The sequence below is a fragment of the Alligator sinensis genome, unplaced genomic scaffold (genome assembly GCF_000455745.1).
Source record: "Alligator sinensis unplaced genomic scaffold, ASM45574v1 scaffold97_1, whole genome shotgun sequence".
In the NCBI taxonomy this organism is placed as follows: Eukaryota; Metazoa; Chordata; order Crocodylia; family Alligatoridae; genus Alligator; species Alligator sinensis.
Genome location: NW_005841921.1, coordinates 2,276,695 through 2,301,642, shown reverse-complemented (window position 1 = coordinate 2,301,642; position 24,948 = coordinate 2,276,695). Strand labels below are relative to the sequence as shown.

Genomic DNA, 24,948 nt, shown 5'->3' with positions numbered 1-24,948 from the left:
AGTACAGAATTGAGGCCCTGAGTGTGGATGGCAGACAGAATCCTCTTTATGTAAAACAAAAGAGAACAAAACAAAACAAAAAACCACCACTGCAAACCTCCCCGCCACCAACCAGGGATTTTAGTCAAAGGGGATTTGTTTCTCATCCAAACGAGCAAATGTTTCCATCCCTTATATATCAGTGATTCTCAGCCTTGGCACCCTGGAATGTCTTGATATTTTTAAGGGCACCTCACAATGGTATTGTGGCACTGTTAGGTAAAAAGCATGTTTCATAAGATAAACCCAGAGATTTCAAACATAGATTCATAGTGTGAAAAATATTCCTACCTGCTGTGATCTGAGTTCTCATTCCTTGGAGTCTCAGAACAGCAAAGAAGGGAAGGGTGATTGCACCTGAAAGCTTGCTAAGACCTTTTCCCCCCCAACTATTGAGTTGGTCTAATAAAAGATATCACATCATTACAAAAAAATGGATGGGTGCAGGCCATCGACGGACTTTTTTTCCCCCACCCCCCCCCGGGCCCCGGGCGGGCGTGGTTGCGCCGCCACTGCTGCAGGGGCCGGGCTGTGCCGCCTCCCTGCTGGGCCCAGGCTGGCCGGGCTGCACCGCCACGACCGCAGCGCCTGGGCAGGATGGGCTGCGCTGCCGCTGCCACGGGGGCTGGGCCCCGGGCAGGCTGCGCCACCTCCCCACTGGGCCTGGGAAGGCCGGGCTGTGCCACCTCCCCGTGTATACGCTGCTGCAGGGAATACTCGGGGGCAGCGTATACATGGACTAATTTATAAAAATACAATTTTCCACAGGTTATACGTGGGTGCAGCTTATACCCGTGGGCGGGCTATGTGCGCAAAAATACGGTACTCAAAAAACCTAGTCTGCCTTGCAACAAAAGAATAGCTATTGTTTTTCTGTAGTAAAAAAACTGGTATTTTCTGAGGGATGCCTCAAATTTAATGAGGGGTGTCTTGAGTCTAAAAAGGTTGAGAACCACTCCACTACATTTTAGTTTGGCTTTAAACTCTGTTCCCATGCTGCCCATTTCAGAAAGATGGCTTTCACCAGAGATTATTTCACTTGCTAAAACTGTTTTTTGTAAAACAGTTTGAAGTGAAAAGGCTTCTTTTTTTTTTTTTTTTAAAGTTAAGTAGGGGAAAATATTCAACTATCAAAAGAAAGTGGGGGTTTTGTTTTATTCTATTTTTTTGTTCTCTCTCAAGAGAAGTGTGATGGTAAAGGCATTTAAAAAATAAATTAAATGCTCCCCTCTCACTTTCTAAACTTAACAGTTCTACCATATTTCCATGTTAAAACAAAGAGAAAAAATAGGTAGGTTTAGGGAAAAATGCTTTGACATTTTTTTATTTATTTTTGCCCTGACCCTTCAACTCGGGTCAGTTGTAGTAGTAGTAAAATAGTAGTAGCAGAAAAGTAAAAGTTTATAAAATCCTTTTCCTACTTGAAGGGAAAGCAAAAGTATTGCTTAAATATTTTATATATTGTACACATTAAAATAAATTAATATATTACAATTAATAATATAAAATATTTTATGTATTACAATAAAACTTAGAGAAATGGGGAGGACATGTTTCTCTCACTTTTTAGATTTAAAAAATGTAAAAAAAATGGGGAGAGTAATTTTATCTGCCTCCCCCATTCACCCCTTGGAAGGTTTTGGGGGGGAAACGCTTATATATCTATATCTCCACATTTCTCCAAGTTTTACTTTTTTAAACTTTTGTTGCATTTTGTTGCATTAGGGGGAAAAGCAGAAGAATGTGCAAAAATCTAAAACAAATGTTTCAAAATGAGAAAGATGATTTGCATTTTTTAATTTTATAGAATTTCTTCATTGCAGAATGAAAACTATGAAGAATTTGCAACAAAAATCCCCCTACGCTATCCCCAAAGAAGTCTGTATCATTATGAACTCAGAAGGCTAGTTGCCACATAGACTATTTATCTTGCTGCACCAAAACTCATGTTTCAAGCACACAAGTCAAAGGTCTGATGAACATGAGATGGCATGTCACTGTTTAGGATAGATTTTCAGTCACTGCTTAAAATTCAGAAATCAAGTTTTAAGAGTGTTCAAACTACCTTAACTGCAGTGTAAACACCAAAAAGACAAACACATTCCAAAGAGATGTAGCCACCCTCAGAGATGCAGTTCTGAGTATCACCACATAGACAGGATAGCAGCAGTCGGGAGCTCTGTCTACTGATCAAATGAGGCAGCTTGTTACACCTCTTGTCTATAGTACATATAAAGAAGAAGAATTGCCTGCAAAAAAATGGACATGATATAGGAATAGAAATTAACCATCCCATGAGTAAGAGTCTCAATGAAAAGAAAATGATTGCACGATTGGTAAAGTATTTCTGAAACAATCTACTTTGTACCCAGACTATGCACAAATCTTAAGAAAGGAATACAAATGGGGACAGATTTGTTATCATGAATCTGCATGGGATTCTGGTGTTCTTTTCAGGAAAGGAATACAATGGAAAAATGACCACTGCATTTCAATTGTGAAGCTGCAGATCAGACAGCATAGGAAAAAGAAGATTCCCCTGGGGAGAAAATACTGCAAGGCCATATACCTGGCTGGTATAAATCAACATAGCTCCACCAGAGTCTGATCTTAAATTTTTCAGATGTGTGGAATTTAAATCAAGTGATGGAAGAGAGATTTAGGTTAGTTATTTTCATCTAGCAGGAGTTTCACATAAGGCAGCATGCCACATTTCTGTTAAGAATGATGAGATGTCATATAAGGTCACAGAGGAACCCAGCACTAAGCAGGCAGAAGAAATAGAGGCAGCCTTTGGAAAATGGGCCGGAACAAACCCTGGATGTATTTTTGCTTTGTTTTGTTTTTAAGTTAGCAAATTATTTACACTGTTTATTTATAAAGGTAAACAGTAAAATTCAGCATGACAAACCCACAACTACTGATAGAGATATCTATCAGACCAGCAATGCTGACACAGTCCCAAATCACCTACCCTAATTAACAGAGTTTATAATTTTAGCAATTTGTAGCTTGGGTGGAGAGTTAGCAAATTGATCAGATTAAAAAGACTTCATAAGGAGATGCACAATGAAACAGGCAGTTGCCTACAAAAACGTAGGCATTTATGAACAAATCAGTCTCCATGGTAGCACCCTGCCTTGCCATCTGCCTATTAATAAAAGACATATTGAACAACTATTCATGTAGAGAAATGGCAAAGAGTAGCAAAGATTGGTTCCTTCTTGTCCCTTCCACCTTCCCCACTCAAACTGTGGAAAGTTCAATATGACTTAAGTAGCTCTGGCCAAATTCTCACTACCACATGCTCATTCATGGTCTTATACAGAGCTCCAAAAACAGTTACAGCCCAACATGTCTGTGCAAATGGAGCTGGAACTTATCAGAACAGAAATGGTTATGAATCTGCATTAAAATCCAAGCCAAGAAATTGAAGTTTTCAGATGAAATGCTGCTTTCTGCTTCTCCTTTTGTGCCTAGGTTTTCTAGGTGGCACCTTAAAACGATGATCTAACACACTCTTGAGTTCATTTTGGCCACCACAGGACAAAGTAATGCCAGCCAGCTTTACACTATACTTTCCTGCTGAAAAGTGGTTTTGTACATTAGCCTGTCTCAACTCTTTTTTTTAATCAGTTTACCTTTTAACTCGTTCACACTATTACTGAAATCCATCTCATCTCCATCTCCTTTTTACACTATTTCATGCTGCCTTCTTGCAGGTGCCGGTCCTCCATTTTGAGATGCAAGACACCCACCCTCTCAGTTCCAATTCCTCTTTAAAACTACTCCTGTGAGGCTAAGAAGCACTAATCTACATCAGTAACATGCTTTAACCACCCCATTATTATACAAGATCTGTGTTAATACTGCTGTCTGCATTCTGCAGCAGTTCTCTCCTCATCTTTGTTTATACTACGATCCTGAGAAAACAGACAGCAACTTTCTTTGTGTATTGTGCAAGACCAGTCATGCTATTGCTGTTTTAATAAAATAATTTCATATATGGGGATACATTTAATAATTCAACACTGAGATAAAAGCTTAATGGAGAGAAGTTCTGTGACAAGCTGCTTTGCACCTTAACCTCCAAGACTGTTATTTGAGGAAGGGCGGTGGGAGGGGAGAGTGTTTGAATGCCACGTTGAAAAACTGGCTGAACAGGATTCTGGTCCTGTAGCTGAGAGTACAAAGAGAAGTGGAGAGACGTGTTTAGCCAGCAGCAAGCTGGACAGGAGCCAGTGCAGGCTGCTGTGTTTTCTACAAACCAACCCCAAGTGGCTGAAATGACATAGCCCCCCTCATGTTTCCTTAACTGTGACTGAACAAATAAGCCATGGGTCATAGAAATATGAAGATTCCTCCACAGGCTCTTTCCATTATCATGATTTACAAAGGGTTAAAATAAGAAGTTGTGGGTTATTGGGGAAAATGGGAATATCCAACAGTCAATAATCTCTCATCCCTGAAAGGCCAATAAATATCTTCACCAGTTCCATATGACATCTACAGCTGGCACAAACAGAGCAGGAGCACAATTCAACTGTGAAATCACCACCCATGATATCCCAATCAAATTTGCCATACCTAGCAATGAGAGAGAAATTTCATCATGTGCTTCTGCTCCAAGAAATGACAGGAAACATGACAACTTCTTCCTCACCAGACCTGCTCCTCTCAGGACTTAGATTTACTTCCTTTAAAGAAAAATCCAAGTTTTCTGCTTAACTCTTGCTAGCACAGTGAAAGCCAAATGGGTAATACTATATTCCAGCTCCCACAGGCAAGACTGCTAATGGCAATGGAAAGATCCAGAAGGAGCTGAAACTTAGGTTGTAGACTACATTAAATCTTTGTTTGCTATTATCCCTGCATAGATGTGCTCAGGGTATACAAAGCTTTCTTTCCTTCACTCCCCTATGCAAAACCCAAATGTCCTTCACCTTTGCATTTTAAGAGGAGTGTCTGCATGATAGGAAAATGACAAGATCTCTCTCATTAAGCAATGCTGCACGGCGGCAGCATCACATAGTGCACATTCTGAAAGAGGTAAGCAGAGACTTCCCTAGTCAAGCTCCTCCTAGGGATATGACATCCGACTTAACAAATAAATAGATAAAAAAAAAGACATGCTCTCTCTGGAACCTCCAGTAAGTGTTGCATGATTCTGTACCTCATTGTGCTTCACTGGCTATAGATGTTATTCAGAAGGCAAGGTAGATAAGCACTTTTATAAGCTAATTCAAATTATATGAATTATATATGAATGAGAGAGCACTTTTTTGTGAAGCCAAGTTCACTTCATCAGATGCTGGGAAAGGACAAGCAGAATGACCGTATCCCAATTTTGCTGGTTTAGTAGTTAAAGGGTAGAGGAATCCAAACCATCTGCATTCCTCTACCTCTTACATTTTCCATCTACACTGCACTATAGACTAATTGATTACAGACAGAAAACTAGTCTTACGCACATACAAACATGCAGCCGCCCAATTCTTCGGTGCAGACCCACATTATGTCAGAAAGAAGAGTTTGTCTGCTGCTTTACTCGCTAGGCTATCGTAAGAAACATCTGTGTAGGCAAGAGGCCTTTCAATTAAAAATAAATAAATTTCAGGGACAGTTTTAAAGTCCATTTCTTAGAAAACTGCATGATTTGGCTCCACTCATGTTCTGTTATCTTGCATGTATAAACCTCACATTTAGAGGAGCATAATTTACAGAGTCAAGATCCAAACTATGGATTTGTAACAAACTATGTATGATCCATGCAATATAAATTTTAATTTGAAATTCTGTCTGGGTTTCACACACCCCAGGTTTGGAGATCGACCAAACCATGGTTTACTTCAAGTCCACTCTCAGAAACCGAGTTTATATGCAGATATCTAATTACGGTAAGAGTTGGGTTCTTTAGTTTTCATTTCAGACCTGCATTTCATAGAGCACACATTCTGTGCAGCTCCTAATGCAACAACTCATAAGCTACAGGAAAGAGGGAGTAATGGCAATTGTACAGCTTCTGCTCAAGTAGGTAACGATATTAGCCCTGCCTCTGGGTCTGATCCTGAGAGAGGTCAAATACCTACCCTCCCTATTGCAAAGAAAAAAAAATATCAATGGAAAAGGATCACAGGTCTGAGTCCCTAAGATGAGACTTCCTCTGCACCTTCTATACGTGCATTTCGTATGTTCTGGCTGTGACAAGGAACCACACTGACAAGCCATTATTTACAGAGCATTGTTTTGTTTAAAGTAACAAATAAACCCAAACCCCTACCATTCACAATACACACACCGACTAAAACATGAGCGCCTCCCAAATTTTTCCATTGCTTCTCAGTCTGTGCAAGATAACTGAACTTTAAATATATCAAAATAGAAAACAAAGCCTTAAAGAAAAAAACAACAACACAAAAACAAAAACTGAACTAAACCAAGCAGATGTGCCTCTCCTAAAGTGCTTACAATGGCCCTTAAGAGTTACAGGCTATACATAGTATAAAAGGTGAAATCTGAAAGACCAAATCATGAGCTGGGTACTAGACAGAGACTTGAAAACAACACACCTCAACTTTAGAAGTGTTCCCATTTGTACTCTGGTGTCTCAGGTCCTAGCCACATCTAGTAATAATATGATCCTTAAATGGAACTGTTTTCTGCCGCCTTACTCTCTATATCTGGATGCTGTCTGTCTAATCCACACACTGAAATAATTTAAAATTTGCCAGTACTACAAAGACGTGTGTGGACTGCTTCAATAGTATTTGCAACCACGATAACCCCTTATTATGCTGGGTAACTTTTTAAACAGAGAATCCTATAGTAAGCCCTTGTCTTTGTTCATCTGTTAACTGTTATTCCACATGGCTGATAATGGGTACATGGTGACCTTGTACTGAAATCACAACACACGCAAAAAATGTGCAATCCATCAAGCCATGGCTAATTTCTTTCTGCTTCTGGCAATGCAAAAGAGCTACCATATCTGGTTAGTACTCTGAGCCTGGCACAAGAAGGAAATAATGCTTCTACCCCTCCACGAGAACGAGGCTTCAATTTAAGCTGAATTTATTTCTGATGAAAAATCATGCAGATCAAACACTTCTCACCTCAACTTATTAGATGAAGTTACTTTCCATTTCAGAAAAAACAATACAGAAAAAAAAAATCAATACTCTTCTGATTACCAGGTTATGGCTATACCCTCTTTTTGTACTACCACACAGAAATAAAGAATATCAGCCCAGCTGCTACAACATTCATTTTCAACTCAAGGAGATGGGTTCAGTCACTCCTCTGCCACAGACTTTTGGAGTGACCAAGTTACTTAGTTGCTCTGTGCCTCAGTTTCCATTCCAAAAGTCTTGAAAAATAACTGTATTAAAGATGGTACGTTGCTCAAATATTATGCCAAATAAAATATAAGACAGGTAAGCAGGTAGGTAGGTAGATTCACTGGTTCTCTTAACCCAGTCATTCACGTAGTCCAACTTCAAATAGCTTCAAAATGTGCAAATTTAGGGCTAGATTTTCCCAAACAGCAGCCAAACTGTGCATCAAGTTTGGAACCACCTTGAATAGTTTCCTCTTGGAGGAATCTTAGGTCACGTCTTAATGGCTGTCAGTCTTGTCTTTTCTTACTACTGCTCTGAAAACAGAATTCTAGCAGCATGTTTTGCCCCTTTTGTGCCTATAAAATAGCTAGTGTGCAGCGGAATTACTGTTTGTCCTCCAAGTTGATGCCATCTACATTGGCTGTTACTATGAAAATAATCTATTGTCATTAACTCAGTCAATTATGGAAATTGACCCATTTCATCTTCCTATGGCAGACTCCAAACAAAATTCTTTGGAGAATAGAACAAGAATTATTTAAAAATCAGGCTCTAATCCAGTATCTCATTTTTCTGAGTGTGGTCTTCTCATTGCCATTTTAAAAAATATACACTTTTCACCAGTAGAAGTTTTCCACCCTTATATTCAATGTGCCATGAAATCTAACTCTTGGGAGCTAATGTGACTGACGTCACAATGCCCTAACCACTGGGAAAGAGAGTAACTATGGAGCCTTAGGGGGAAAAGTACATAGAGCTCTTACAATTGTGGGAAAATGTCCAAGAAAAAAATAGAATTACCCATATGAAAGTCTGTTAGAAACTGTCCCTTAACAGAAAATGGAAAAATGAACAACTATAAAGGAAAATGGGTTCTATAGTATAGTTGAACAGTGCCATCTAAAGCTGTTTGACCAGGTATAGATTAGTAAGGAATAATTAGAATGATAAAATATCAAATATCAGAAGAATGTTTGCACAATATCTGTTTAGGGCCAATTTATAGCTGTAGTTAAATGATATGCTGGGGTTCAAGACAGCATAAAGCAAAACCCACCCCTCTTACGAGACAGTCTTTTCCATTTTCATTACAACTGGTGACATATATAGTTAAGATAGTAAACAACAGCTGGCTACTTAAGTTTCAGTTCTTCCTGGAAAATAAGTAGAAAGCTAGTTTTGACTTTAGGAGAAAAACACTGCCCCAGCCCTGCCAATACAGAGCATTTTATGACTATTTTAGATTAATTATTTCTTAGATGGAAGTTTACAAGAGTCAGACTATTTGCATGCCTTCCAGCTATGGGCACCTACAGCATCTAGCTCAGGTAAGTCAGTAAAGCACAAAAGGCAAGACCATATTACACAGTAATTAATCTGCAGCTTTTATCTGCAAAAATATAATCAGTTTATTTTAATAGCAAGTGTTTATATACTGAGGCCAAGGACAAGCCACTTGATGTGCTCCTCAGAGAAGACAGAATAGCACATGCCAAAGGTATACAGAACAAGCAGCCCAATATTCCATTATTGTTAGGCTTGCTTTGATACTGCAGCTGAAGCAGCTGATGATTAATTAAATGTTTGCTTATTGAGGAAAAAAAATCCCTCTACTTTCCAACTAATTCTCCTGGTCTCTTTGTTAGACTATGCAATGGCAACAACAGACATTGCACAAGTCTGCAGCAGAATATATGCCCAAAGCAAGATTCAGAGCTTTGAATGACTTAATCTCAGTAAAAGAAGGACTTTGTTGGGACTGAACAGCGGCAGCAAAAAAGTAAGGATAAAATCTCAAGTGTTTGAAAGGAAACTCAGAAACTTTAAAAACCATGATGTAGCATGGAGGAAAAAAAGAAAAACCCTGTAGCCCATATAATTTTTCTGGACTTGCTCTTTCATACCAAAACATTTTCTTAAATAGAAAAAACCCCAAAAGGTGAGGCTTCTTCATAGCTAAAAATAGCACATAACAGTGGATTGAAAAGAAGAGATGAACCTTATAGTCTAACTAAATCTATTTAGGGGGATCTACCTAAATTCTACAAAATTTGTGGTCCAGCAGTTTTTGGGAAAGCCACAAAATCTGGGGAAGCCCACAAAAAAATAAAACTTAATAGAAATAAGTTTTTATTATAAGCAGCCCACTTGGGAGGGAGAGATGCATGCTGGTGAGACAGCACAAAGGGTGCAACAGACAAGATGGCAGCGCAAAACAGCCCATGGGGGGCCCTGCTCCTGCTCTGATCCCGGAACAGAAGAAACTGCTGACACCATCGGCAGCAGTTGCATTGGCAGTGGGGGGGGGGGGGGGGGGGGGGGGAGGGGCGTGTGTGTGTGTGCAGGGTCTCCTGACCAATCAGCACCAAGGAGCAGGGCCACTGTGAAGTGCCTGGAAAATTAGCTCTTTGTGCTCAGACAAAGCTGTGAAAATTACTGCGTCTCACTGAGAGCTAAGTAAGCCTAAGGCTGCTCTGATCCAGCTCAGCATACTGCAGATTGTTTGGCTGGGGCATGAAGGTGCCTCAGTGCAGGGCTACTCAGCAGGCAGCCCGCACACTAAAGCACCCTCATGACCCAGCCAGCCGGGCCAGTATCTACATGTATACTACTGTGGAGTTAAAAAAAAAAACTGCAGCAGGACAGTACTTGTAATAAAAGTACTACCCTGCTGCAGAGTTTTAGTTTACTCCAGCCTAATAACCCTGCACATGTAGATGCCAAGATGTTCACTGCAGAGCTAATTAGTCTGCTCTACAGTAAAAGTCTCATGTAGGCATGCCCATCTGGAAGTTCACGGTGACCTAATTCGACATGCATTAGGACTCTCCATAAATACTCAAGTTCCAAAATCTCCTGAATTTTCATGCAAGTGCATGCTCCACTAGATATTGCCTGTTAGGCTGAATGGTAGGACTCCTACCTTAGTAATTCCCCATTAAAACCATGCAAGACTGTATCATTTTATGGAGCTATTTGCTTAGGCTTAGTCTGCTTTCACATTCCATTATTAATATATACACATAAAAAAACGAAAACTAAAAGCTACCTTCAAGAGCCAGCTCACAATACCGGATTGCCTCTCTTTAATGAAGGCAAAATGCCCACTGAATAGTTAAAGAAACAACAGAAAACTTTTAGAGCAATAAAGACTACCCTCCGTGTTGATAATTTTACTGGCACAACTGCAATTTTAAAGGCTCCTGTACCAGTAAAAGCCTTTGGTAGTTGCAGTTAGAGCTGTATAAAGAGATTTTATACCACTATTTCCTGTTTGCTATATCTTATTTTGGTTTTGTGAACCAGTGTGGAAGTGTCCCTGCACTTCCACAGCAGGGTAATGTCGTTGGTTTATCCATGTCAGTATAATTAAAGTAAAACTGTTAATAAACAAATAAATAAGTTGACCAAGGCAAAATTCTTCAACCTAGAGAACACACATGTTGGCACCCTTTGCAGAACACCTTCAAGCCTACTAAACCAGCACAGCATTTTTGACCCTTTACCCATATTTCTAGATTGTACAATAACAATGTCTCATATTCATCAGGGGCTGGAGTATTGTGCACTTTACTTGTGCAATCTATTACTTCAGCCTGAAAGACAAGGTTGAACATAATTCCAAAACTGGATTACTTTGTATGGTTTCATCATTATATTCCCCACAGTGAAGTCTTGGGTTAAATACAACCTTGCACACACAGTATTCTATATTCACCCCCCACCCCCTCTCTTTCAAGGGCAAACTTTCATTAGCAATGTGATCTTTAGCACTGACTCTATTGATTGTAATGCATGGGACTGCTGTGTTTACTCAACACTGTCTCATTGTTTGTAGTGCCAGCCTAACCAGTTGGAGGCCAGCAGCCAGTCCCTGTAATGAAGGAACGCACAAATCTGCTTTTTCTAACAGCAATTTTTAAAAAGAAATGTTTTTCTCCCCTTTTATTTTTTAAGCAAAAAGATGAAAGAGATGGGTAGGTTGGGGAAGGAAGTGAAGGAATGCCACTCAACCCATCTCCATACATTTCAGTCTTCATCAAGATACTTCATGATTCTGCTTTGTCCTGATTCTTAATCTTACCACAGCAGTTTAAGCACTTGAGCTGGATGTAAGAGGAGAGGCCTTTGGTTTCATGAAGGAGTGACTTAGCTTCATTTTTTTAAAATGCTCCATCCCATGTGAAGAGCCCTAAAACACAACCCTATATGAACTGGCTGCACCTTAAAAATAAACTGGCCTCTCTGACTCCCCTCACCTCCACAACACACAGGGGTTTTTGCTTTCCCCAGCCAGGATACTCTTTTTACAAACACTAAAGGATGCTGTTAAGTGTGAAGTGGCCCCTTAACACACTATCGCACTCCAGAATCCTCAGCCCAAAACTGACCCTGGCAGCAAGATCCTTCAGGACAGACACTGGCCATGCCTGAGGAAAGGGGAAAAAGGAACAAGCAAAACAAGTTTTTAAAAAAATGCTAAAATGTCTAAAATAGTCTGTCTCATTCAAGGCTTGGAAAACCTATTCCCCTTCCCCCATATATCAGTGCTGCTAGCACTGATAGTGGTATCTATCTGAATGCAGTATAGAAGGAGGAAGAAAGGAAGGTAAGCTTTTACTACCTTGATAGGAGCTGTCTCCATCACCCCTCCCCCTCCAGCTGTCTGTCTGTACCAGCTAGAGAAGCCAGTACCAAAAACCCTTCTGTCAATAGGGCAATCCCAACCAACTCATACAACTTCCCTAATCAGGAAGCAATGGACTACAAGATACCACCACTACAAACAGAAGAGGTATATTAGGAGAAAAGCCTGTCCCTACCCTACATCCCATGTTTCTGTGCTCAGTTACCTGCAACAGTGCTATACAGTAGCTGTATGCAGACTAATATTGGAGAAGCATCCAATCATTAATGTAACAGAATCACTCATTGTGATATCGGTTCAGAATAGACGTGTGCATATGCCTATGCACATGCTGTAAAAGCCAATTCATACCTACTCATAGAACGTAAAATTTAAGCACATTTATGAGTTTTCCCAAGAATGGGACCTTCACAGTCACCTTGCAAGGCTGTATCACTGTCAGATGGAGATCCACACTACTGACAGCTCAAGAGAAGTTCTTGAGCTCAAATGACAACCCTTTTAAAGCCAAAAGATGTTTCAAGGGAGTCGAGAACTAAGAATGACCACTATTTTCAGAGCTTACAGAACCAAGTGCAAAACCCATTCCTTCAAATTTCTCTACTTTTCAAGCTTTTCTGTACAGATGACAGCAGCAAGAAAGTAGGGACATATTTGTTACTTTTCAATCAGCTCCTACAGGAGAAGAAGGGAAGCTGGGTTTAATTATTATTATTGTTGTTGTTGCTGCTGCAGCTGCTTTTCTGCTATTAAATTACAAAATTTCTCACACACTACTCAGCATTTAGGCTTCTACTGTGAATACACTGTTTGGCTAATAATGAACATCTAGCTTTGCAGGACATGAGCAAAGTGGGTTAAAGAACAGGTTGGCAAAGCAACTATATCTTTCCTACAAAAGTGGCATGGCCATCCTGACAAATTTAGAGACTAGAATAGGTTGGGAATGGTTTCAAGAACATAAGCTCATCAAACATATCAGAGGTGAGACAGATAAGGTCCCAAAGGAAGATACCACAGCAAGCAAAACCACAATCCAATGCATTCTGATGGCTTTTCAAACAATTCAGTTCCTACCCTTGTACTGAAGTGAGGAGACAATTGCAATAAGAGTATCAGGAAAAACTGTTCATGACCAAAAGAAACAGGAGACATGTGGTTTTCTGGAATTTTTATGCAGCGTTTGTGATTATGCAAAGCTTTTCTATGAAAAGACAAGAAGAAGAACCTTATTTGCAAGAAGAAAATATCTATGAAACAATTATGGTTTGTTTTTTGTTTTTTTAGAGATTTAATGCAGCAAAATGAAGAAAGGAAAGGAAAACTAATTGAGAAGTTCAGCAAACACATTTTAAAGCTTTGTTGCTGTTGATAATGGGTCAGGATGGATAAGTCCATGCAACTGATGCATCTATAAACCCTACACACTTTAAGATCATAATTCCTTCCCAAAATCCTTCTGCCAGTGATTGACTAGATGGTAAGCAGACAAGGTTCTTTGGGTAAATGTGATATCTTTTATTAGATCAACTAAATAGTTGGAAAAAATGTTCTTTGTAAGCTTTTGGACACAAACACCTTCAGGCATAGGGAGAGTCTCAATGGTAAGCATTTACTGTTATATTTAATATGCCAGGTTAAGTCTATGCAAAGAGTTTCTTTTTCCAGAGAAAAGGGACTTGGATATCAAATACTATCTCTGCATTTGTGGATTACCGAAATGTTTACACATCACTGAAAGTTCTCTCTTTATAATCATTCTTCTGAATACAGGTTTGTCAGCAAGGAAAAAAATAAACAAAACCAGAAGGCAGTCACTCACATAATTACAGACAAGAGATAGACAGAATTAGTGTTTGTATTTCTATCAAAGCCCTTAAACTTTTAGGGGGAAAGAAAGCAATGAGCCAAAGGACAAAAAGTAGTGTCTGAAAAAAGGGACCATCCCCTATATTAAACACAATGGTTTTGCATAAAGCAGGCATTATGAGGGCAGTTACTCCAAAACCAAAGTCCAATTAGCCTTTTTATAGCTCTTGCCACAATACTGGCTTGCTACCTACACCAAAAGCCAGTCAGCATCTATGCTTTACTAATATGCCAAACTGCCCCACCTAGATGTGCCACAACATGTTGAGAAAGGTGTTGTCTTGATACAGCAGTGGTTAACTACACAGCATCTGCAAGAATGAGGCTTAGAGACACTTAAAAAGTGCTGAGTAGAGCAACATGCAGAAGCACTGGTTCTGCAGTCCTAGAGGCCAAGTGCAGCTAGTCAGAAAGCCTGAGGCTGAATCGATTCAATCTTTACTAGTTAGTCTAAACTGCGTAGATTGAACCAATAAGTGAACGGACATTCACTTCTGATTCTGGAAATGCAGCCAGATCCCTGCAGTAGCCCAGGTCAGAAGTCTGGGGAACTAGAACATGCCACCCTGGAACAGACAGCTTGGGCCAAGGCTAGCACACCCGCCCTGCCAGGGGGATTTGCGGGGAAAGTGCAAAGCATCCTGGGGGACAGAGAGTTGACTTGAATTTGGAGGGGATCTAGGATAGAAGTTCCAATAAACCAATTTAACCTAAATCAGTTAAGTCTATATTACATCCACCCAGGTTCATCTTAAACCAGTTTTGGTCATTTTGAATGCAGTTTACATGCACTGAATTTCTGTTGTGTTACAGATTTGAACTGGCTTCTGATCACTTATACCGGTTTATGTGCAATTTCTCTGTTTAGCCCAAGAGCTTCCACAAGGACAAGACTGAAGACTCATAGGAGAGCAGTGGAATAAAAACAAGGCAATTTGAAAGAACCAATATTGTTCCACAGAAATAATTTAGTTTCTTAAGCTAGTGAAACCATTTCTCACATCATTCTCAGGTCTGCGGGTTTTGTTTTGATTGAAGTGCTTAAACTCCAGGACCAGGATTCTTAGTTCAGCGGGACACCTAGGGGGTATTCTGACAGTACCATGACTCGTTGCCAGCACATTTGACTGAATAAATGCTTACAGTAAGGTCAAGAAAATAAGCCAAATATCCTCTGGGGTCAGGTGCTCCTAACTCAGCAGTCACTGCATTAGACGATGAGCCCTTTGCTTTCAGATGTGGCTCAGTGTTTTTCTAAACAGTAAATAGTGTCTGAAGAGCATTCAAGTCCTACACGCCACTACGAAAATGTTAGACTATATTAATGACACATGCCCTTGAAAAGCTACATGGCTTCCAAGCATGTCATCATGTTAGCCAATGTGAAAATATGAACAATCCAGGCAATGCTTAAACAGGTCATTGTGATGATTTACTTTCTTATAGCTGCTAAGCCATCCCAACCTGATAAGAAGTTTCAGTTACTGTTTAATTTTGCCAGAAGTAGGTAGTAGCATCAGGCAGGAAAGAGTATGCAAACTTTTCCTGTCCACAACTGAAACAAGGTATAATCTCTCACTAAGAGGCAGGACTAATCTGGGCCAGTTCTCAAATGATGACAACAATGGTAGCTAGGGATACTGGATTTTATTCCTCGATCTGCAAATAGTCATATAACTTCAGGGACGTTGCTTACCCTACCCATCTCATTTTAATCAGATGTAAAATGGATTTAAACATAATTTGTAGAGGAAGCAAATCTTAATGAGGCTTATATGACAGTTTTATAAGATTAACAATCCTTATACAGTAGTTGGGTTGATCAAAACTCTTACGGCCTTTAGACACGTAAAACTTATTACATTGACATATTCCCTATAAAGCATAAACTCTGCTGATAATGCACACATCTATGTGACATAATGATCCTTTTTACAGAACCATTTTATATGCAAGCCCTTGTTTGGCCTAGAGGACGATCAGGGGTAAGCGGTCCAAATGTGACCCACAGGGAACTGCATTTTTAGTGAAAAACACACCACACCTCTAAAGGTGTAGACTTTGGGCATCAATTAACCATTCTTTTCCACTGCCAATGATATGAAATCCCACTCTTGTTTCCAGACCCCAAAGTACAAAGATCTGGAGAAACTACAGACTGCAAGACTAAATGCAAGACTCTTTTTAACTAATATATCGCTAAATTCAGAAGTAAATTGGAAATAGAAAAACAACTGACATGCAGGACCAGAATATTAAATAAAACTGATTGTGATAGGTTTGTTTCTGTGGTTGGCACTGAGGAGTTTGCTGCAGGAAATTGCACACATGCACAGAGCAAGTTTTTTTTAAAAAATGGCATACAGTATCCTTCTAATTTACTCTCAAGCAGGAGTTCCAGCTTGCACACCTATTCAACAAAACAGATAATTAAATACACTGTCCTGTTCTCCTGAGCTAGCCAGTTAAGTCAAAACACTATTCAAAAAGTTTGTATTCAGCCATTCAAAACAGTTGTGAATTTATTTTAAATCATTAAATGCCTTCCTTATAAGGAAGATGTTTTTCCCTCCATTCCCCTGAAGCAGTTTTAAGAAGTTGAGCTAGCTAGGCTTCTGTTCCCCTACTTCCTTCGAGAGCAAATCACCAACAGCATTTACATGATTGGAAGTGCTGATAAACTTTTCAACAGTGGCCTCATTTCACCCATTTCCTAAAGTTAATCAAAAGTCCCCATGTAGAAGAAAATATAGAACTGGTAAGTGGAACTGGGAATATACATGACCATCTAGTCAACGGGTGTTGTCCTTTGTGTAAAGAGAATTCTAGTTTAGCATTTGCATCTGCTTCCTCACACCCATGCAAAATTCTACACTTCGCTTTGCACCCTGAAGACTGGTTTGGCATCTCAGCAATTCATGCTGAGGATCTAAACACTGCTGTAGAAATAACAGCCTGCTTGGTTACAAATGCCAACTGATCACTAAACACCTGTTCCAAGTTTCAGAGAAATAACAAGGCAATTACTCCAAAACTCAAATGTATGTGATAGCAGTGTTGGGATAAAATTTCTTCAGAATAATTTGAAGTTGAAAGACCCATTATAAACTTCAGTTCTTAAATTGCAGCTTTTTGTGGGTTGCAAGTTGAGTACTTCAGAGAATCTATCTAAAGTTTGTCATTAACTGCAAAGTCAACTCAAGTTATCTACACTCTACTTACTACTTGAGTTTGCCTAGAAGTGAGGGGTGTCCTTACCGCAAAATGTCACATGAACTGCTGTGTTCAAATTGATGCTGAATGTACTCTAGTGTAGTGCTAAAGCTTTGGGGAGCAAGTCCCACAGCTACTGCACTAAAGTGAGGTGGATCATTCTACTGGTTCTGTTTTAGTGAAGTATGAGAGAATTTGTCCTGACATGGCACAGTAGGAACTGTGGGAAAGTACTGGAGGCCTAGTGGCAGATTGGTAGAACAAGACCATACCCATACTAAATTGCCTTGTTTACATAACTCACCAGACTGTAACTTGGGCTTTAAAAAAAGTTACTGCACTTTAGCTAGTAGGTTTTGGGCATCAAACCTGAGTTAGGAATAACACTTTAGTTGTGACTTGAGCTCCATGATGAAAACAAATCTTGAAGGACTTGAATCACCATATTCCCTTTCTCCTGTTCCTTAGTTTTTGCTCAGTTAAAGCCATCAGCCTACCACGTGATAACAGAGTTCTTAAGTAAAACTGCTATTTTCCTTCATCCACATCAGTTGCTCCCTTTTTTCAAAATGGAAGCAAAAAACAAAAAAAATTCAGCCAATATTTCTGCTAGCATTTTGGAGTGCAGAACATGGAAAAAGGACGCTGAAAGACACTGGGGAATGAGAAGCTGCACTGTTTAACTATTGAGTGAGTTATGTTGCTTCCATTATTGCAAGATGCCCACAGTATTGCCAACAGCACACATTTAAAAACCACGTGTCAAGCCTTTAAAATCATGAGATTACCATAAAAAAAAAAAAAAAAAAATTTAGATAGGACTGATTTTGCATTCTTTTTATTTTCCTTCTGGCATCCGTGCTCTTATGGTAAGAAGAGGATGCAATACAAGTCTCGTTAAATGAAGTTGCAACCTGTTGATCAGGCTACAGGAATTTACTGTTTCTTTCCATTTCCTAGTTTAAGGGCAAACAACTACCTTGTTTCCTGATGGCTCAGGTTATGTTTGGTAAAATATGTTGTGTATGTGGCTCATTTGCTGGGTTGATAAAAGAAAAATTTTGCAATGATGCATTTAGCAATTTGCTTTTATGGCCATCTAAGCGAATGGCAAACCTGTTAGTATTTTCAACTTGTGCTTGATTCCAGGTTCTCTAAGTGAGAGAAGATTAAGTGCTCTGGGGTAACTTGACTCAATAGATAATGTGATGAAAGGCCTGAAAACTTAGGACAGTCCAAAAGGAAAATATGCAAGTAGAACTAAAAAAGCCATTGCATATGGTTCCATAACTGAATTTTGGGGGCATTTTTTGAGAGGGGAGATATGTCAGTTCCTTAATTATGGAAACTTTCCTCTTTTTATGAATGTTTTTCAAAGTAAATCAGTAACAGGGCACACAAGACACCACATATTTTCATTTTGTAAACATTTCTCTATTGTAGTTACTTTTTTAAAGCTCTGTCCACTGTCAGGTTGGTATGTGAATGGCACAACTTTGATAGGGAAGCAGGGTAACCATATTATTTTTTTATGGAAATCCAAGACACTGTCCCCTACTCTCCTCCCCCAAGTCAGTAGTGCTGCTGCAGGCAGTGGCAGGTGGGCAAGGGTGCAGTCCAGTGGAGGTGGAGTGGCATGGTGCACCGGACAGGTGCCACCCTGCCCACATATGCCCCGTCCGCTCCTTCTAAGCAGTGGCTGGAGGCAGGGTGTGGACCAGGCTGAGCACTGTTCCAGTTTGCTCGCCTTACTCCTGGCCCACTGTGCCACTCCACCTCCCCACCAGACTGCGCCCTGTGCCCCTGCCTGCAGCAGCCAATTCCGGGACTTTTCTTTCAATTTGCACCAACCAGCCAGGATATTGAGAGCCTGTGAAATCTGGGACTTAAATAGGTGAAACTTGCTATGTTTAGCCATGACCCTTGTAAAGCACTCAGAGAACTGAGACATAAGCAGTGTTATCATTTCTTACAGCATTTTGTCTTTTACTTAAATAAAGTTCCATCTCCTAGAGTCCGAGAAATGCATGAGAAGCTCAACCTTTACATTTTATGTGAACACAAATAAATATCAGCTTCATGGTTGGAGAGGTGCCTGAAAATACACCGATCTTACTGTAAAGGCTCAGAAACCAGAAAGCAAAGACTTAAATTAAATTTAGAAAAATCCCATGATTTTTAAGACAATCTCATGACTGAGAATTGGAGGGTGGCTGATTAATGCTTGGAAGGAAATAATGCTAAAACTGGCAAGGCTTTCCTTTTAATGCCAAGCCCAGATACTTCTGTGTAGCTTTGCTCTATATTAAGAGGCATTTATTTAGGATTTGTTGCTTGTACCCTGACATAAATCCTAACCAGCAAAAGGAGTTTATCATAGGTTTTCAAGTACAGAGAGGACTGATTTAGAAATTAAATCTTGGAGTCATTTCCATTTTGGATTCTCTGCATATGACAATATAACTCAAAAGATACAGATTTAGAAATTCATGAAAGAGCCATATGTCAATCTTTGTGCAGTAACACAAAGCTTTCCAACTGTGACACTGTGGGTGTGTCTACATAAGATGCTTACTGTGCAAGTAGCATGCTGGGCAAAAACCATGCTAATATGCTACTGTGTAGTAGTACTAATCTACTAAGTACTAAGCATCACTAAGAACCTGTGTGCCAACACTACTATGCAGCAGAGCGAGTTACTGTGCATTGATTTAGTACTTGGTTAGCCAAGTACTAAACTTAATGTACAGTAACTACAGTGCATTAATGAACATGTAGATGCACACTGTATATCATAAAATGTAACTTCACACTCAGATCTCTACAGGTATGGGAGCATACCGCTTTAGAACAGCCAAAATCAATTTAATAAATTGATTATTTTTCTTTGAAAAAGATACTGTCTGAGCTTTGAAACTATTTTTAGGATAATGCTGCATAGCTGTCCCTGGAGAAGATGGTCAGTTTTGTTCAGGGGCACATATGTTTCCTAGAACTAACATCAAAAAATCTAATTAGAAGACACCTCTTCAATTAAAGCCTCTATTCCACAATTAAGGAACTCAGAGCATATGCTTTTGATGGTGAACATGGAAAGCTCTCTGAATAAGAAGTAATCTCTTTTTGTTCAATGGAACGGCTCAGCCTCACTCACTAATCGCCACCTAGAAAACAAAGCTGAGAGTTACCATATATTGACATACTGTGATTTGGAAACAGTCTCCAGGACAAGCAGAGACTTAGAAACTCAAGGCGAAGTCAGTATAGCCAGTGAGGGTTCTGATGACGTGGCTGGCATGGGTGTGTAACCACCCATCCACTTCTCCACAATGATTCAAGCAAATGGAAAGCCAGTTTCATATACTCAATTTTGCAATCTTATATCCAGGCATATGTTTATACTGGTGTTTTTAAATAACAACTTTAGTTAATTCCCCTTTTTAAAAGCACGTCTCCATTTGCAAAAATAAATTTAAATGAAAAAGAAAATAAAACCTAGATTTACTGATTACACTTAAAATACTTGATACCGGCAGAGCATTCAAGGGTCATAACAGATGCAGGATTTGGCACTATACCCATAGCATTCAAATTCTCCTGTTTTCCACCCCAGCATATGAGCACTTCATAGATATGAATTAATAAACCTTTCCACACTCCCATGAAATCAAATAGCACCGCCATCTCCTTTTTCCCCCCTTCCTTCTTCAGATATGGAAACAGAGGCACAGATTAATTGAACTGCCCATGGCAAGAAACTGCAACAGGCAGAGGAACACACATCTTAAATGCCATTCCAGTACTTTAAAACAGAATCCTCCTTCCTCAACTGGATGGATGTACCACCCAAAAAGAAAAAAGGAAAAAAGAAAGATGTTTTGCAAGAGTCTGCACCACACCTCCACACAAAGGTACTATTTCCCTTTATAGGCTGAAGCTGATCCACCTACAGTGCAATTTATGACAATAAGATACAATCTCTCATAAAAGTATTGAGTATAATTAAAGTATGTCTGTTATAAAGGTAAACAGAGTGTACTTTGCTAAGCTGTTCCAGATGCTTTAGTGCAAGATCTGGGACAAGATCAAACCTGCAGCTGTACATTTTCTCAGGGGTTAGTTCAAAGCTACACAAATCACTTTACACTCTTAGCCTCTTGTGAAACCTGTGTAACAAACAATCATAAAAGAGAGTGCCAGCACAATTAATTTTGAAAGATAAGTTAACACTGAGGGTACATAACTGTGCATTAATACTTCAGAACACAGTCAGGTCAAGTACAGTGAGATGTTAAATATCCAGCGTCAAAAAGGATTTGTACCCACTCTGCCAAGTTGTGCGTGTTTCAGGAGATGTTAAAGCAGCATGAACCTGTTTTACTGCCTAAGCAAGTTTCTCTCTGAAGCACACCTACAATGATTCAAACAAGGTGTGGAAAGCCAGTTTTATATACTCCACAAAAATGCACTACTATTTTTCCTTTCATGTACATTTTACTCAGCTATCAAGTTTTAAAAAACAGACAGAAAGCCAGTGTATATAGTCTATACACACTAAAAATTGAAAAAAACCCCAACTGTTTCTTGAACTGTGAGAATCATGAGAAAATATAAGTTATTGTATTACCCAATATTGAAGTGACACAAAGTGGTTCATAGAGCAAAGTGTATCAATAGTAGAAACAAGAAACAAAAAGAAAGGTTTTATCTTCCCTCTACTATGAATTTAGACTCAGACTTAAAAATGTCTCTATCACTACAATTACCCACTTTGGTAATTAAAGATAATTCAATGAAACATGAAAGAGAAGTCAGGCACTCACTGCACAGGTAATACTTTACAGAAACTTAAGTTAAGTTTTCTAGTTAATTATTTTTTTAAGACTGAATAATTTTTTCAGAACATGAGAAAGACAAGGCTTGACATCAGCACTGAGGCTGCTGGATCATAGTGGACAGGTACTTCTTTGATCAAATCTCTTTTTCAAAAATGTAGTTAGCATGGTTAAATTCAGATGGAGCCTTGAGTTAGAAATTTAGGTTAAAGTCAGGACAGAGGCGGGTCGGAACAAAAAAAAAAGGTCAGAGCTCCAGAGTGCCAGCTCAAAAATTGCTACATTGTACATAGGCCATTATTCAATTCCTCTGTTTGTTTTGTTTCCCCAAAAGTCCAGTTGCAGCTAGCTCAGGTCTCTCCAGGGGGTCAATTTCGAGGTGTTGCTGGTTCTGAAACAGCAGTGATTTCAAAGCGAAAGGCAAAATCAAGTCTATTTGCTTTATGGCACCAGTTGAATCTTGCTCCCAAGATTAACCCTCAGCTGCCCTGGCTGGTCCTCACCTGTTGGAGAACTCGGTCCAAAGGCTCAGCTTTGCTCAGTCCCTCTGGTGTTAAACCACTCACTTCTCGACATGGGTCACTCAACTCCGGATTGTCTGCTTTCACCAGGGATTTGTGCAATGTCCCTACCTGAAAACATTTAAGCAGGGGGAGATGTGAGGAGCCAGGGAAGGAGTCCCTTCTTCCACTGCACTCAGAAATGCGAGGAAGATCCAGGCCCCTTTCCAAAACAGATGCGCACACACACACACCAAAAAGCAATGATTTGACCAAAAACAATTACAAGGCATTTGTCAATTTCACAAATCAAAGCCGCTGACCTCCTCTTTCCTTCCCTTCCACCCCAAAACGCTCCTCTGCTGCCAGGGCCCAGGCGGGTTGGCGAGGCCTCGGGAGAAGACCCAGTGCCTCTCGCAAGCCAGGGCAGCTTCTGGCTGGAATCGGGTCATTTTGATGAGAAAAATATGAGAACGGTAACAGTGCCTGGAGGGGCAGGGGTGCGTCCACCCCAGCCGGCTCCTGCCCATTGTGTTTTAAAGAAGCCCTGCAGGTTGGCCTGGGAATGAAGCTCATAGGAAAAGCGAAGAGCTGGAGCATGAGGAGAAGAGGCGAAGCACAAGGCCAGCCCGCTTCTCGAGGGGGTCCTTTTAGACCGGGGAGGGGGAGGGGGGGGGCGTCTTTTAAGGCTCCAAAAACGAAGGGGAAAAATCTCTAAAGGGAATGAATGTCTTTAAAGGGGAGCCCAACGGAGAAGGGCTTTAAAAATATATACATAAGTCTTTGCAAACTAAAGCCCGCGCCCTCCTCCTCCCCGGTGCATTTGTGAAATGAACAAACGGCCCCGGGCGCGGGTCGGTGCCGCGGGCCATGTGGCACAGCCGGGCGGCCGCGGCCGGGGGCTCCTGCAGCCGGCCTGGAGCCCTGAACGCAACGTGGAGGGAAGAGGGTGAAGCCATACCTTCTTGCTGTGCAGATCCACAACTTGCCACACCAAGAGAATTAGTTCCCTCTCATCCGAACCCAGTTTAGCCCCATATGCACCAGCTGTTGCCCCAAACAACACCACCAAAGAGTCACTGTGCGAAGCCGTCATGACCACAGGGGGAAACAACTACAATCAAAAGCAGAGGTCAAAAAAAAAAAAGGGGGGGAGAAAGACAGACAAAAACAAAACGCAAAAATCCCCACAAAGGCTCGTCCCCGTCCTCCAAGTGATCACAGGGGAATAAAAGGACAAGGAGGAACGATATGAAGAGAAGAGCTCCCTGGGCTGGGAAGGTTTGAGGCGAAAATGGAGAAAACTTCTTGCAGCTCTACCTGTTCCCAGTGATTCCTTTCCCCGGGTCTGATTGGGAGGTGAAATTAACAAGCTGTGGGTTTCTCTCCCTCTGACATCATGGTAGGACCCAGCCTGGGCTTGGACTTTTTTTTTTTTTTTTTTTTTTGCCTCCTCTCCTAAGTTACCTGCCCTGGACTCAGCCCATGTGACTCTAGTCAATCTCCCAAAGGGACAAAGCCATTGGGTCTTTGAAAAAGGTGTAGGAGGGACGTAGGGAGAATCAACGCCTGGAGGATCCTGCCTGATTGGTTTTTGAGAGAGATCAGAAGAACCCCCCCCCCCCTTTCTCTATTTAATTCTGCCTCCAGGAAGTGCTTTTACCTGCTTTCAGTTTTACAGGAGTCTTTTATCAGCAAGTGGAATGCGACGGGCAGCTGAATTTTAAAGAGACACGGGCCTTCGAGGGTTTGTTCGCTCACTTCTGAAGCGGGGGTTGCCCAAATGCTGTCGGGTATTTTCATGTTTACCTGGGAGTCTCTTCTCTTGGGCTAAGTTTCACTCGTTGGAAAGCTTAATAAGTATAAGCATAGCTATGCCTGGTGTGTGATTTTTTTTTAGCCCTCACATGTGCCCAGTAAAAACCTATCTACAGTACTTTAAATTCAGAGGTTTTTTTTCTACAGTGAATGTTAATGTCTGTGTACTCAAGGATACATTTGTCAGCTAACAAGAATGAAAATGAAAGTAGTTTATAATTGTTTAAGAAGATATTCTAAAGGGTTAGTATTTCAGTCAGAAATGCCCTGTATTCAGACCCTAACCCTGCATGCTTTTATTGCAAAGTATCCAGTGAACTTCTGCTTTCCTTGAAAGTAGGAGCATATACCAAATCCTTTGCTGGTGATGGGCCTCCAGTGCAAGAAACTATAGTTCTTCTAACCAACTGCCACCCAGTAGTGGCTATTCCATAGGTATTACTTGCAATCTGATTTTCAATGGTTACACTTCATTTTTTTTTTTTTACCTACCTAGCTATGTGTAGGGGGTTTAGTTTGGCTTGGGGTTCTTTTCTGCTTTATGAAACAAATTGGGAGAAACTCTTACTTAAATAAGTGGAAAAAATGATATGAAGTAAGGGCTTGATACTGCAAAAATGTACACAGTTTGACTGGTTTCATAGTAGCTAGGGTCAGGAGGGACCTGAACAGATCATCTAGCCTGACCC

General features: G+C 40.3%; 1 protein-coding gene across 1 annotated transcript in view; it reads right to left on the bottom strand.

Annotated features, from left to right (window-relative positions):
* Window positions 1-24,038, bottom strand: part of ESRP2 (epithelial splicing regulatory protein 2) — a 63,681-nt gene extending 39,643 nt beyond the window's left edge. Inside the window, 3 exon segments of the mRNA XM_025198432.1 lie at window positions 22,445-22,573; window positions 23,403-23,555; window positions 23,762-24,038. Of these exon segments, the coding sequence (XP_025054217.1) occupies window positions 22,445-22,573; window positions 23,403-23,537 (264 nt within the window). The 5' untranslated portion in view covers window positions 23,538-23,555; window positions 23,762-24,038.
* Between the last annotated feature and the right edge of the window lie 910 nt (window positions 24,039-24,948).